We start from the raw sequence: 12,961 nt of genomic DNA on the forward strand, positions 1-12,961 counted from the left end.
GGAGTCTATCTTTCTTCCTTCCTCTTTTCCTCTTTCTTTCTTTCCTTTTTTCTTCCTTTCTTTCTTCCTCCCTCCCTCTCTCTTTCTTTCTTTCTCTCTCTCTTTCTTTTTCTCTCCCTCCCTCTCTCCCTCCCTTTTTCCTTCCTTTCTTTTGGCTGCGCCCAAGCAAGGCATGTTTAAGTTCCCAGGCCAGGGGTGGGACCTGTGGCACAGCAGTGACCTGAGCCACCACAAAAACACCCAATTCTTAACTTTCTGCACCACAAAAGAACTCCTGTGGAATCTCTCTTGACCTTTTTTTCAATCTCCTGTACATGTAATTAAACTTAATTAAAATATAGTAGAAAATGACAGGGATACTCTTACTTGTGGAGTTCACTTGTGGCGCAGCAGGTTAAGGATCCAATGTTGTCACTGCTGTGGCTCCAGTTTGATCCCTGGCCCAGGAACTTCCACATGTGCAGGACTACCTGCGTGCCACCCCCTCCCCCTGCCAAAAAAAGGGAGGCATTGAGATGAATAAAAACCCTAAGTTAAGAGACTTCTGTGAAGTAAAATGTTCCTAATTTCCAATGTGACTTATGAGTAAGACTTGCTTAGGCACACAGCCGCCTCACAATCTGATCACATCAAGCCCTGCTTTACACCCTTAGGGGCTTTTGTTGGCCATCTACAGCAGGTTTCCCAACCCTTCTGGACATGTGACTCTCTTAGAAATTAAATAATAATAAGGATATTGCCATTTCTGAATGGGTATGATAATGAAATGAATTTGAAATGAACTAACATCAATCTGGTCAAAATCATCACTATGTTTGGCTGTTTTAACATTGACTGTTGAAGCATTCAAGACATGCTTTGCAAGAATTTTCATGAGATGAAGGCAACGTATGAACTTACTAAATAAAAATAATATAATGATGAAAATGAACACTGGGAGTGCCCATTGTGGCTCGGCAGAAACAAATCCAGTTAATATCCATGAGGATGCGTGTTCCATCCCTGGCTCCCTCAGTGGGTTAAGGATCCAGCGTTGCTGTGAGCAGTGGAGTAGATTGCAGATACAGCTCAGATCTGTTGCTGTGGCTGTGGTGTAGGCGGGCAGCTGCAGCTCTGATTCAACCCCTAGCCTGGAACTTCCATATGCCACATCTGTGGCCCTAAAAAAAAAAAAAAAAAAAAAACCCACAAAAAACACAACAACAAAAAAACCCCCAAACACTCGAGTTCCTCCTATGGCACGGTGGGTGAAGAATCCAACTGCACTGTCTTGGGTCACTAAAGAAGGCAAGGGTTCGATCCCCGGCCTGGTGCAGTGGGTTAAGGATCTGGCAGTGCTGCAGTTGTGGTGTAAGTTGCAGTCATGGCTCAGATTCAACCCCTGGCCTGGGAACTTTCATATGCCTTGGGTGCAGCCATAAACAAACAAACAAACAAAAACCCCAACAAAAATGAACACTACTGTAGCAATTATATTACAGGTAGCATTCTATGTGCTTTAGACATCATAAACACTTTGAATGCTCATGAGCTCGGTGCTGCTGTCTCCATTTCACAGGTGAGGAAACTGAGGCACTGACAGGAAAAATAACTTGTCTAAGTTCTTAGAGCTAGAACTCATGCAATTTGGTGTTAGGGCCTGTGTTCTCTCTCATGGGGCTGCCTAGTAAAATTTTCAATGTTTTAGTGGGTCTCATTTATAAGAGATGGTGTAACTTCATCTTAGAATTAAAGCCAATGTTGAAATGGGTCACTCTGTTTAAATCAGCACAGCAAAACACGATCCCTTCACAAATGTGTTCATCTCACTGCCACTGTCTATTCCACGTGTCTACTGGACATACACTTAGGGGCTCCCAACTTACTCCTCTTAATATTTATTTATTGTGCAGACATGTTCTTATTTCTCTTGTGTAATAACAGAGGAATTATTACATCCTATGGGACGTGCATGTTTAATTTTAAAAAAACTGCCAAACTGTCTTCCAAATTGGCTGAACCACTTTGCATTCCCACCAACAATGAATGGCCGATGCCATTCGTCAATATCTTTACCAGCACTTGGGGTCGTCAGTTAAAAAAAAACTTTTTAAGCCATTTATTATGGTTTGAATTTGCATTTCCCTAATTGCTAATGATGTGGAGCATCTTTTTCATGTGTTTATTTACCATTAGTAGTCACAGCTCTTCTTTGGTAAAGTGTCTGTTCATATATATATATTTAAAAATAATTTTAATTTTTCCATTCATAGGTGGTTTACAGTGTTCTGTCAACTTTCCACTGTACAGCAAGGTAACCCAGTCACACATACATGTATCCATTGTTTTTCTCACGTTATTGTGCCCCATCATAAGTGACTAGATATAGTTCCCAGTGCTATACAGCAGGATCTCATTGCTTATCCATTCCAAAGGCAATAGTTTGCATTCCTCTTAATGTTAAATATTTCACTTGTTGGTAACAAAGAAATGATATGCCATCTGTCCCTTTAATGTGAAACTCCCAAAGAAAAGACGACACCCATCTCCAACAACAAAGATTCTCAAAGCTTGGTTCATGGACAATTTGCATCAGAAACCCTGACCAACCTGCTAGAAATGCCTGTTTCTGGGCTTCAGCCCAGATTTGATCACTTAGATTCTTAGGGAGTGGGACCCAGGTGATTCTGATGCCCACCGACTTTTGAGGACCACCTGTCTGCCAGGTTCTCCTTGTGACCCTGCGTGGGCTGCCTATCCCCGAGTCTTCATGCACCACCTGGACTTCCCCTGAGTACGAGACTCTGACACCTCAGAGCTTGAACATGCTGTTTCCTGTGCTTCTTAGGCTTCCTCCTCTTTTCATCTTCTGAACTCCCACTCCATGAAGATTCAGTTCAAAAGTCATCTCTGCCTGGTTTCCCTGGGCCCATCGGGCAAAGGTTAGGTGCCTCTTCCACTTGTACCTCACTGCCATTAAACTCATATTTCTATCTTAGGATTACCCTGCAGCTGGTCTGTGTATTCTGTTAGCTTAGGAGTGCCCTGAGGTCTCAGCACTGTCTATCTTTGTAAATCACCAAATATCATGCTTGATGTGGAGGGGCAGGGGCTCTCAACTTGCTGTTTAAATGGACTGTGAGTCCAGTGTTCACAAGTGATTGGAGTTAAGTACTGACAGCTCTGCCATTCTTTTTTTTTTCTTTTGTTTTTTTAGGGCTGCACTCATGGCATATGGAGGTGCCCAGGCTAGAGGGTGAATTAGAGCTGTAGCCACTGGCCTACACTACAGCCACAGCAATGCCAGATTTGAGTTGCATCTATGACCTATACCGCAGCTCACGGCAACACCGGATCTTTAACCCATTGAGCAAGGCCAGGATTGAACCTGCATCTTCAGGGATACTAGTCAGATTCATTTCCACTGAGCCACAATGGGAATTCCTGCAGTTCTTAATTCTACTGAGATGGTAAATCATGTACATGACTTCTATTGGAAAATAATTTTCTAGCAAGTAGGAGGAAGAAAATGCTTTTATTTGGTCATTTTTTCTTCTTGCACATTTATCCCTTTTCTTTCATTTTTTTAAAATTAAAAAAAATTATTTTATTTTTTGCTTATTAAGGCTGCACTTGTGGCAAATAGAAGTTCCCAGGCTAGGAGCTGAATTGGAGCTGCAGCTGCTGGCCTACATCACAGCCACATCAACACCCAGATCTGAACTGCATCTGGAAACTATACCACAGCTCACGGCAATGCCAGATCCTTAAGCCACTGATCAAGGCCAAGGATTGAACCCATATCCTCATGGATTCTAGTTGTGTTCATAACCCACTGAGCCACGACAGGAACTCCTCTTTCTCTCCTTTTAAAATGTTTCATGGAGTTCCTGGCTCAGTGGTTAACGAACCTGGATAGTATCCATGAGCACACAGATTTGATCCCTGGCCTCGCTCAGTGGGTTAAGGATCTGGCATTGCCATGAGCCATGGGGTTCATCGAAGATGTAGCTCAGATCCTGTGTTGCTGTGGCTGTGGTATAGGCCAGCAGCTGCAGCTTTGACTTGACCCCTAGCCTAGGAACCTCTGTATGCCATGGGTGTGGCCTTAAAAAAAGACACACAAAAAAAAGATCAAAAAAAAAAAAAAAAGTTCTATTTATGTATTTGGCCTTGCCCATGGCATGTAGAAATTCCTAGGCCAGGGATGGAACCAGTGCTGTAGCGGTGACAATGCCAGACCCTTAAGCCACTGACTTACTAGGGAAGTTCTACAATGTTTTAGATTTTGAATAAGCAATACATGTGCCTGGTACAAAGTTCAAAGGATCCAAGACAGATGACTGAGAAAAGCTACCTCCTCACCTACATCCTCAACAGCTGAGTCCCTAACAGTGAAGCAGTCACTGTTAGAGCTTCTGGTGTGTCCTTCCAGAACCCTGTAGAAGATATAGGCAAATAAGTATATATTTATCTATCATTATTTTGCACCTTGTTTTTTTAAACTTTGTGATCCTTCCCCATAAGAACATAAAAATTAGCCCCTACTTTTTAACAGATGCATAGATTCAATTCTATGAATGGTGGTTTTTTGTTTAGTAAGACATCTTTTGATGGATATTTAGGTTACTACTAGAATTCTCTACCATCAATAATGCTGCAGTACACATAGAGGTAATTTCATACGTGTGAGTGTATTTGTAGGAAAAATTTCTAGAAATGGAATTGCAGGATTAACAGGTAGTAACGGTTTTATCAAAATGGTTTTCATAAAGATTATACCCATTTTCACTCCCACTAGCAACACATGCGAATACCTGTTTCCTTATGTCCTGCCAATAGGGTTTTCTTTCCTGAGGTTCTTCAGTGGAGTAAAGGAAATGCTAGGCTCACCTACTGGTCTAACCTAGGAGTAAGAATTTTTTTTTTTTTTTTTTTGCAAAAAGTTTATACAGGTGTTTGCTCTGTAGGCTCTTTTTTCCTCCCAGGCAAGCTGGCACTGGAGTGGAGTACTCATTACTGGTCTAGCCTCCATATTGTTTTGAACCCTTAAAGGCTAAGTCTGCAGAATCTTTTCTACTCTGCTCTAGAAGTGGATGACATCTCACTCATTCCACAAATACTGGGCATCTGTCATGCTCTGGTGGCATTGTTCTGGAGACTAAGGTGTGAACAATGGATAAAAGAGACAAAACTCCCTACTCTCATTAAGATTACGTTATAATTGGAGTTGGCACAGTGGGTTAAGGATCTTGCATTGCCACAGCTGTGGCTAGGATTCGATGCCTGGCCTGGGAACTTCCATCTGCCATGGGTGCAGCTAAAAATAAAAAATAAAATAAAATAAAAAAAGATTGCATTATAATGGGGGGGAGGCAGAGGATAATTACAATACACAGATATGATATACGGTCTGTTAGTTTATGGTAAGTGCTGTGGGAGAAACACAGAATGAAAGAAAAGGAAGTATGAGGAGTTAACTTTCTTGAACATGGGCAGGGAAGGCCTCACCGAGAAGGTGACACTTTAGCGAAGACTTGAAAATAGTGAAGGAAGGAGCATGAGGAGGGGAGGGGAAGAGCAAAGATGGGAGTTGAGGAAGTCCTAGGAACAGCAAAGAAGGTTAGGGCTCAAGGAGCAAGGGTAAGAGGCGAGGTCAAGGAGGTCAGGGGATTTGGGTGGTAGGCCCAACTGTGCAGGTCCTCATAGGAAAATGGAAAAACCATTGGGAGTTCTAGAGGGTTACTCTGAATCCCCTGCTGAGAACAGACTGAGGGACGGCAAGAATGGATGAAGGGAGAACCAGTTAGGAGACTTTCTGGAAACCAGGTGAGAGATGAGATGGTTTAGACTGGGCTGGTTGCCATGGAGATGTGGAAGTGTTTGGCCTTGTTTGATGGTGGAGTCAGCAGGATTTTGTAATTTGGATGCTGGATGGGAGAGGGAAAGGAGGCAAGAATGACTCTGAGGTTCTTGGCTTAAGTAGGTGGTAGGATGGAATCGTCATTTGCATGCATGGGGAAAGTATGCAGGTAGAGCATATATTAGGGTGAAAATGAGTTGTGATTTGACTTGTGGTTTACCATGGCTTTCAGTGGCCGGGACTCTCAGATGGCCATTAATGGTCTGGACTAGAGCATGAGTGAAAAGCCTTCTTAGGATGGAGGGTCAAAGGATTGTGTGTTCATGGGCATTGTCCTCTTGAGCCAGCCTGTTCCAAATCAGTGCTGCAGTGATACTGCATTTAGTTCTCTTACATCTTCTTTTATTCTGCATGAAACACTTAATCAAAGGGATAGGCAAATGTGTAGTGTGCACACACATACACACACTCACAAACTAACGGCCTTGAAAAACAACTCAAGAACTTAATTTCACTACATTACCAGCAGAACACAAGCCCTTATTAAAAGATTCCCTGTCCTTCAAAATTCAGACTATTCAACTCTACATTTGTGAGTCTATGATGTCATCAAGACACAAGGCTAGGCTAGTATAGAAAGCACACTAAGGCAATCTTTTTTTTTTTGCCTTTTCTAGGGCCGCTCCTGAAGCACATGGAGGTTCCCAGGCTAGGGGTCTAATTGGAGCTATAGCCACCCGCCTACACCACAGCCACAGCAACGCGGGATCCGAGCCCCGTCTGCGACCTACACCACAGCTCATGGCAACGCCAGATCCTTAACCCACTGAGCAAGGCCAGGGATCGAACCCAAAACCTCATGGTTCCTAGTCGGATTCATTAACCATTGAGCCTCGAGCGGAACTCCAAGGCAATCTTAAATGAGCCTTACTGAAGAATGTAAACAGGAACTGACTGTACAAATAAATAATCCAAAAAGAAGGAATGCACTTAAAGCAGTTGTCCCTAAAGCATCTGATGAAACAATAGCCAAAATGTGGAATATTCCACATACAAGGGTGAAGGAAAGCAAAACCAGTATTTTAAATCCTTAGTGGAGGAAAGGGGGAAAAAAACCCAGAAACTGATTGATAGGGCTTAATTTAAAAGTCTAGGAAGAAGTCAGGGGAAAGATATTAGACTTAAAAAAAAAAAAAAAGTCCTTGAATGGGAGGCGGAATCTACAAATCTACAATCTGAGAACGCAGAAAGTAGCATTTTTTCCCTAAGTCTTGGGACCAGCGGGTACATCAGAAAGAAAACAACCAATTGCTACAAGAGAATGGCTAAGGAAATCCAAACTTGTTTTAAAGCAAGTAAAGTGGTGGCCAGACTGGGTGACTCAGAGGCATGACTCAAACCCGGCACTGGGGGCCGTCAGCTCCCGGAGGCCGGGGGCACGGCGTTAAACACATTTTAGGAAAGTACCAGGCGCGTGGAGGGCGACAGGAAACCTCCCCGGGGATCGGCCTGGGGCTCCTCCTGCCCTAGAATCTGACCTCTTACCACCCAAACTAGGAGGAGTTTCTAATCTGGCTTCCCCTTCTTTTAGAGGCCGCCCCCACACTACCCCCATTTTTCTACAAAGCGTCACGCGGTGTGTGTGTGCGAGATGTCGGGCGCCTCCCAGCAGCCCTCCGCCCCGCGCTCCCCGCCACGCGCCCCCTGCCCCGCCTCCGCATCGAGCCGCTCCCTTCCCACCCCGCCCGCGCCCGCCGCCCGCCGCCCGGGCACGCGCGGCACGAACAGCGCCCGGAGCAGCGCTAGACAAACACCTGTCCCGCCAGGGCTCCGCGAGATTTGGGGAGAAAGCATAGGCAACAGTGGGCGCGTTCTCGCGAGGTTTAGGAAATTTCCCACGGCCCGTGTTGTGTCTGAATCGAGTAGTAGAAGGCGGTGGGAAGGAGGTGTAGCGTGAGACGGGGCTGCCCGCATTGGGCACATGCGCAGTGCTGGTCGCGCGTGCGGCGCCAATCCTGATGCGCCTTCAGCAGGTTTCGGGCTGTGAATTCCAGTTCTCCGGGTTTTGGGGCTCCCTGAGGGAGGCACCGTGCTGGATCTGGGAATCTCTAGGAATTGAAAGGACAAGCATGGGGGGGGGGTGTTGGGGGAGGAGAAGAAAGGGGAGCTGTAGGTAGGGAGGAGGGGGCAGGGTTCGGGCCCCGCACCTTTCTGTTAAGTGCCCAGAGGGGCCAAGTTTGCTCGGGGGCTTCCAGGTTTACGTCGCCTGAGATACCCTTAGGACAGTGAGCAGCGTTCTTGACTGTGTCAGGCCTCCAATAGGACCATGTCAGAGTCTGTACCCATATATACTTGGGTTCACACAGGTCTGGGGACTGCGATGGGGTCCTAGGAAGGCTTACACGAAGGCAGCTCTCTACCCAAGCAGAACCTCTGACTTGAGTGCGGGACGGGGGAGTGGTGGCTTTCGATTACAACGCAGTTTTCACCTCTGGAGAAAAGGACACTCTGGCGTGTGTATGCGAGGTGGACACCGGGGCGGGGGGGAGTCTGCCAGAGGCCTTGGCCTGACCTCACTTCACACCCAAGGAGAAGAAAACTAAAGCAATAGAGCTCATCTGCAAAAGTTTTCCATTTAGAGCTCTGGAGGGTCGGGCCACTTTGTACTCTTGTCTCTCTCTCTGCTAGCACGGGGGTCGAATGAACTGAGATAGTTCCTGATTTGTCACTCGCCCAGGCATCTCTGTAGCTCCAGCACCTAACACTGACATTAGCATAAAGGAAGCGTCCAATGAACGTTTGAATGAATGAAACGGGCTGGGAACTAGAGTGAGCGGGAAGCCACTTGGAAAACACCCATTTGAGGAGGTGTTTCATCTAGGCCTGTGAAACGCGGCAGATTTTCCCAGGACCCCTCCTCCCTTTCCCTCGGCTCCGCCTCCTGACCCCTTCATTCCCCGTCCCTGGAGTAATCCCCTCCGGTTTTCCTCAGTCTCCACGTACGTCCCTCAGGGCGCGTCCCAAAACCCGGATAACCGGAGCACTCCCCATGGACCAGACGGAGGGCTCGCCCGCGGAGGAGGTGCCTGCGCATGCTCCATCGCTTGGGTAGGTTTCCAGGGAAGGCAGCGAGCTGGATCCCCTACTCCGCTGGCGGCGCGAGGCGTCTGGCTCTTCGCTGCGGCTGTGAGGGGAAAAGGAGCGCGGGGGCTGGGTGGAATCGAGGAGTGAGGAAAAAGGGAAGGGGCGGGGGAGAGGGACCAGGGAAGGCGTCAGGGGGAATCTCGCGAGGGTTGGAGTTTTGGCGAGAGTTTGTGGAAGATGGCGCCTGTTGTGACAGGGTAAGTCTGGGGGAATCGGAGCGCTGGGAACCGGGAAAGTTGCGGGCGTCTCGCAGTCCGCGGCGGGCGGCGGGTTCGGGGGCCGCGGCGCGCTTGGCGTTCGGCGCCGCAGGAGCGGCATCGCGTGCGCCGAGCGTGGCGGCAGCGGCGGTGTGTGTGGCCGTGCGCTGCCCGGTCTGCGCCGCCGCGGCTCGGGCTCCGGCGCGTGAGGGCGGGCGGCGGCGGCGGCGAGGCCGGCGGGTGCGGGCGTGAGTGCGGCCGGGCGCGCGGGGCCCGCGGGCGCCGTGCCCGTCGCGCGCCTCTCGCGCCGCCGCTCGCGGGCCCTGCCTCCCGGCCCCGCTCAGCTTTGTTCCTCTTGGCCGTCGTCGCCTTCTCGCCGAGCCGATGCCCCCGGCCCCTGGTGCTTTGTCTTTTCCCGCTGCCCCCCGCGACTCTCTACCTCCGGCCCTTTGTTTCGCCGCCTTGGGCGCTTTGTCCGACCGGTCGCGCCCCGCATCCCTTCTCCTTCTCCATCTCCTCCCCTTAGCTGTCCTTCCTCCCGTGCCCCTTTGTTGTGCCCCTCTCTATTCGGTAGCTCAGTGACCTGCCACAGCCCAGGCACCAAATTTCTGTCTTTCTTTTCACTTCTCACCCCCCAAATCATTTTTCTCCCTTGTCTCTCTCTCACCTTTCTGTTTGGTCCTTGAACACCCCCGGAGGCTTTGTCTCCCTTATCCAGGGACTTATTCGTTTGGACCCCCATTCTCCTCCCTTCATCGGTTGATTTATCCGCTACCCACGGTGTTTGTTGGCTGAACTGTCTCAGCCCCAGGGACTCCATCTGCTGCTTCTACGTGCAGACAGACCCTGCGGTTTGTTGTTGTTTTTGTGGGTCTGAGAGATGCGTGGGGATACTTAGTTTCCTCCGCGGCGCTCCTCCTCTCCGCACCCTTTTCTCTCGGGATTGAGTGCACACCTCCCTACCACCCTTTTCTCTCAGGATTACAATGTCTCCAGTTTTCTTCGCGGTCTCTTTGGGCCCCTGGTTGTTTTGCTTGGAAACAGTAGCCCTGGAAAAAGATCTGGTCTCTTGGTTATTGCCCCCCCTCCCCGCCCCTTGGTTTCTGACGGCCTAGGCCAAGGGCAGCTGTCGTAGCTTTGCATCTGGGTTACCTGAGGGTATTGTAGGCTGGTTGGAAGAGGCGCATGGCTTTTTTTTTTTTTTTTTCCTGTTGGTGTGCGCGAACAATTTCCGATTTTCACGTTGGATATTCTTTTGGTATGTGTGTAGCAGTTGAGTGAATTTTGGTGTTTCAAAACTGTGAGTGTTGGGGTGGAGAATTCCTGCATTTTCAAGACTCTAGATGGAGAGTTCAGTGATTTTACCAGTCAGTCCTGCTTCTCAAGGAAAAAGGGAGGGCATCCTGCTTGAGAATTTGATATAAATGTTTTACTTGTTCTTAATTTTTAGATAGCTTACGATTATGTGATCTTGCACTGTAGATTTATGACAGCCCTCTGTCCCAGCTTTGAAGGTGAAATGAGGAAAGCGCTTAAGAGTGCAGTTTGGGTTGATGAATACTGCTGCTAAAGTCTTTGTGGAGTGCATTAATCAAATGCAATTAAAAGACGTTTAAGTAATAGTCTTTAAGTAAGGTAAAGGCACTGCAAGTGTTAAAGGAGCTTAAATTTGTTCACAGTGCTTATTGTTATGTTAATGCTAAAAACTTGGAGTTTTGTGTGGGGGTTGGGGGAGGGCGGTATGGTGTATTTAAATTGCCTCACTATTCTGGTGCTAGGAATAAGAGGTATTAGATTTACCAATATTACTAGATTGAATATATTGTTCAAGAAGACCCCCTCCCTCGGCCCCACTAGTGGGTCACTACTTTTGTAAGATATGTTACCCATAAAATCATTTGGAGTATCATTTCTTTTTAAACCTCCTAAAGTGCTACTAGCAGAGGATATACAAGTGTAAGGAGTGGTGGAGTGGAAAGCATTTTTTTTAAGGCTATGATTTAAATTAGTATGAATTAGTTTGAGTTTTAATTAATGGAAAATCACCTTTCATGATTGATAAGTGAGGCTTCTGAAAATTTGCCATCTGGGTCCATGAGTTGATTCTACCGATAATCATTTGTCTCCCTGACTTGTTCCTAGGGCAGTCAGTCTTTTGAAGGTAAAATCTTGAGCACACACTCTTGTTTCTGACTCTGCAAAGTGTAAATACATTACAATAATAGAAAGTATTTTGCTTTGACTTGTGCAAATAAGAATGATCATACAAACGTCATAAAAGCAACTTTTAAAAATCAGGTTCAGGTTTATTGTTTCAAAATTGTGTAAGACCTTTATTTTGTGACCAAATAAAATAGTTTTATTGAATTGTATAAGACAGCAGCATATTTAGAAACATAGAATGAGTTGTGATTGGGAAACTTTCATTCTGATTATTGCCTATTAAAGCTTTAAATTTATTGTCTATGCATATTGCAGAGAGTATATTTTCAGAAAAGTGTGTAAGAGGAGTATGAAAGTATTTTCACATCTGTTCTAATATATGTTTCTTAAATAGGTTTGTTTGAAAGTTACCTATTCTTTATCAACAGATTTATATGTGTCCTAAGTGGCTAAGATAAAAAAAATGATGGGGTGGGGGTAGCCACCCTTGCCAGCTGTAGTTTATTAAATAATCTTTGGCACTCTGGATGGATAAAGTATTAAGGGAAAAAGTGGTGTGTTCCAAAATTCTTACAAATCTTAATATTCATATTCAGTCTTTTTAAAAACCTAAGAGTTGGCTTTAAAACATTATTTCACATTTTGCTTCCTCCTAATACTAAATTTCATGTTATTTCAACTAGGGGCAGTATTTTCTCATGGATTGACTAAAAGTTGTTATTTTTGGCATCTGGCTTTGTGATTATTTCCAAGTTACTTTACTTCCCCTGGGCCAATTTCCTAACTATGTAGTAAAATGGGAATTGTAGTTAACTTGCCACATCTGCACAGGATCGCTGTGCCTTAGGATCTGAAGAGAGCATCCTCGAATGGAAGGTGTGGTTAAAAAATCTAGGAATTTTTACTGAAATAAGCTGATGTGAAGTAGATCATTTTTATAAGAAATCAAGTAGGAAATTATGCGCTAAGTTCTTAGCAAATCACAGGGGTGATATGGGGTGAAAAAAACCTGAACATGGGAGTTCTCGTGGTGGCTCAGTGGTAAGGAACCCTACTAGTATTCATGAGGATGCAGGTTCAATCCCTGGCCTTTCTCTGTGGGATGAGGATCTGGCATTGCTGTGGCCGTGGTGTAGGCCTGCAGCTACATCTCCGATTCGACCGCTAGCCTAGGAACTTCCGTATGCTGGGGGTTGTGGTCCTAAAAAGACAAATACCAAAAACAACCACCCCCCAGAAAACCGGAATATATGTTACAGTTTGGGTAATAAAATAGGTACTTTTTTTTTTTTTTTTTTAACAGGGAGAGGGATAAGACCACAAGTTGGGGTGTGTGTGTGTGTGTGTGTGTGTGTGTGTGTGTGTGTGTGTGTGTTTGTATGTGTTGTGTAAGAGCTTGACGATCTGTCAAGCTCAAATGTAATAACACATTGTGAGATTGTGGAATGCCTTTCCTCTATTGATTTGTTTTCTGCATGTGGTAATTTTTTTTTTTTTTTAATGGTTGCACAAAATGTTTTCATTAAACTCTAGGCCAAGTCTGTTAATAGTGATGACTACTTTTCAGTATACCTTGTATTATTAATGCTTTGTCATTTACTCTAAATATTTTCTA

General features: G+C 46.0%; 1 protein-coding gene and 1 long non-coding RNA gene across 8 annotated transcripts in view; one reads left to right on the forward strand and one right to left on the reverse strand.

The window, feature by feature from the left end:
- Positions 1–10,050, reverse strand: part of LOC106504605 (uncharacterized) — a 73,526-nt gene extending 63,476 nt beyond the window's left edge. The window contains exon 1 of the long non-coding RNA XR_014812274.1: positions 9,851–10,050. This is a non-coding gene — a long non-coding RNA (uncharacterized LOC106504605). The remainder of the gene's footprint in view (positions 1–9,850) is intronic.
- Positions 1–12,961, forward strand: part of RBPJ (recombination signal binding protein for immunoglobulin kappa J region) — a 233,547-nt gene that overhangs the window by 120,483 nt on the left and 100,103 nt on the right. For 2 of the 7 annotated variants that reach the window (XM_084971706.1, XM_084971705.1), the window contains exon 1: positions 9,151–9,183. The exons of 3 other annotated variants lie outside the window; for them this stretch is intronic. Coding sequence is in view for 2 of the 4 variants with exons in the window: in XM_084971705.1 (XP_084827831.1) it covers positions 9,164–9,183 (20 nt within the window). In the remaining 2 variants the exon portion in view is untranslated. Of the gene's footprint in view, positions 1–8,808; positions 8,951–9,150; positions 9,184–12,961 lie in introns of those variants that run through there. 2 more of the 7 variants (XM_084971703.1, XM_084971709.1) reach the window with 2 other exon arrangements.

The sequence above is a fragment of the Sus scrofa genome, chromosome 8 (genome assembly GCF_054392235.1).
Source record: "Sus scrofa isolate SSC_HxYL_T2T_F1_AM1 chromosome 8, Sscrofa_HxYL_maternal_Yorkshire_Landrace_v2.0, whole genome shotgun sequence".
NCBI classification, from domain to species: Eukaryota; Metazoa; Chordata; class Mammalia; order Artiodactyla; family Suidae; genus Sus; species Sus scrofa.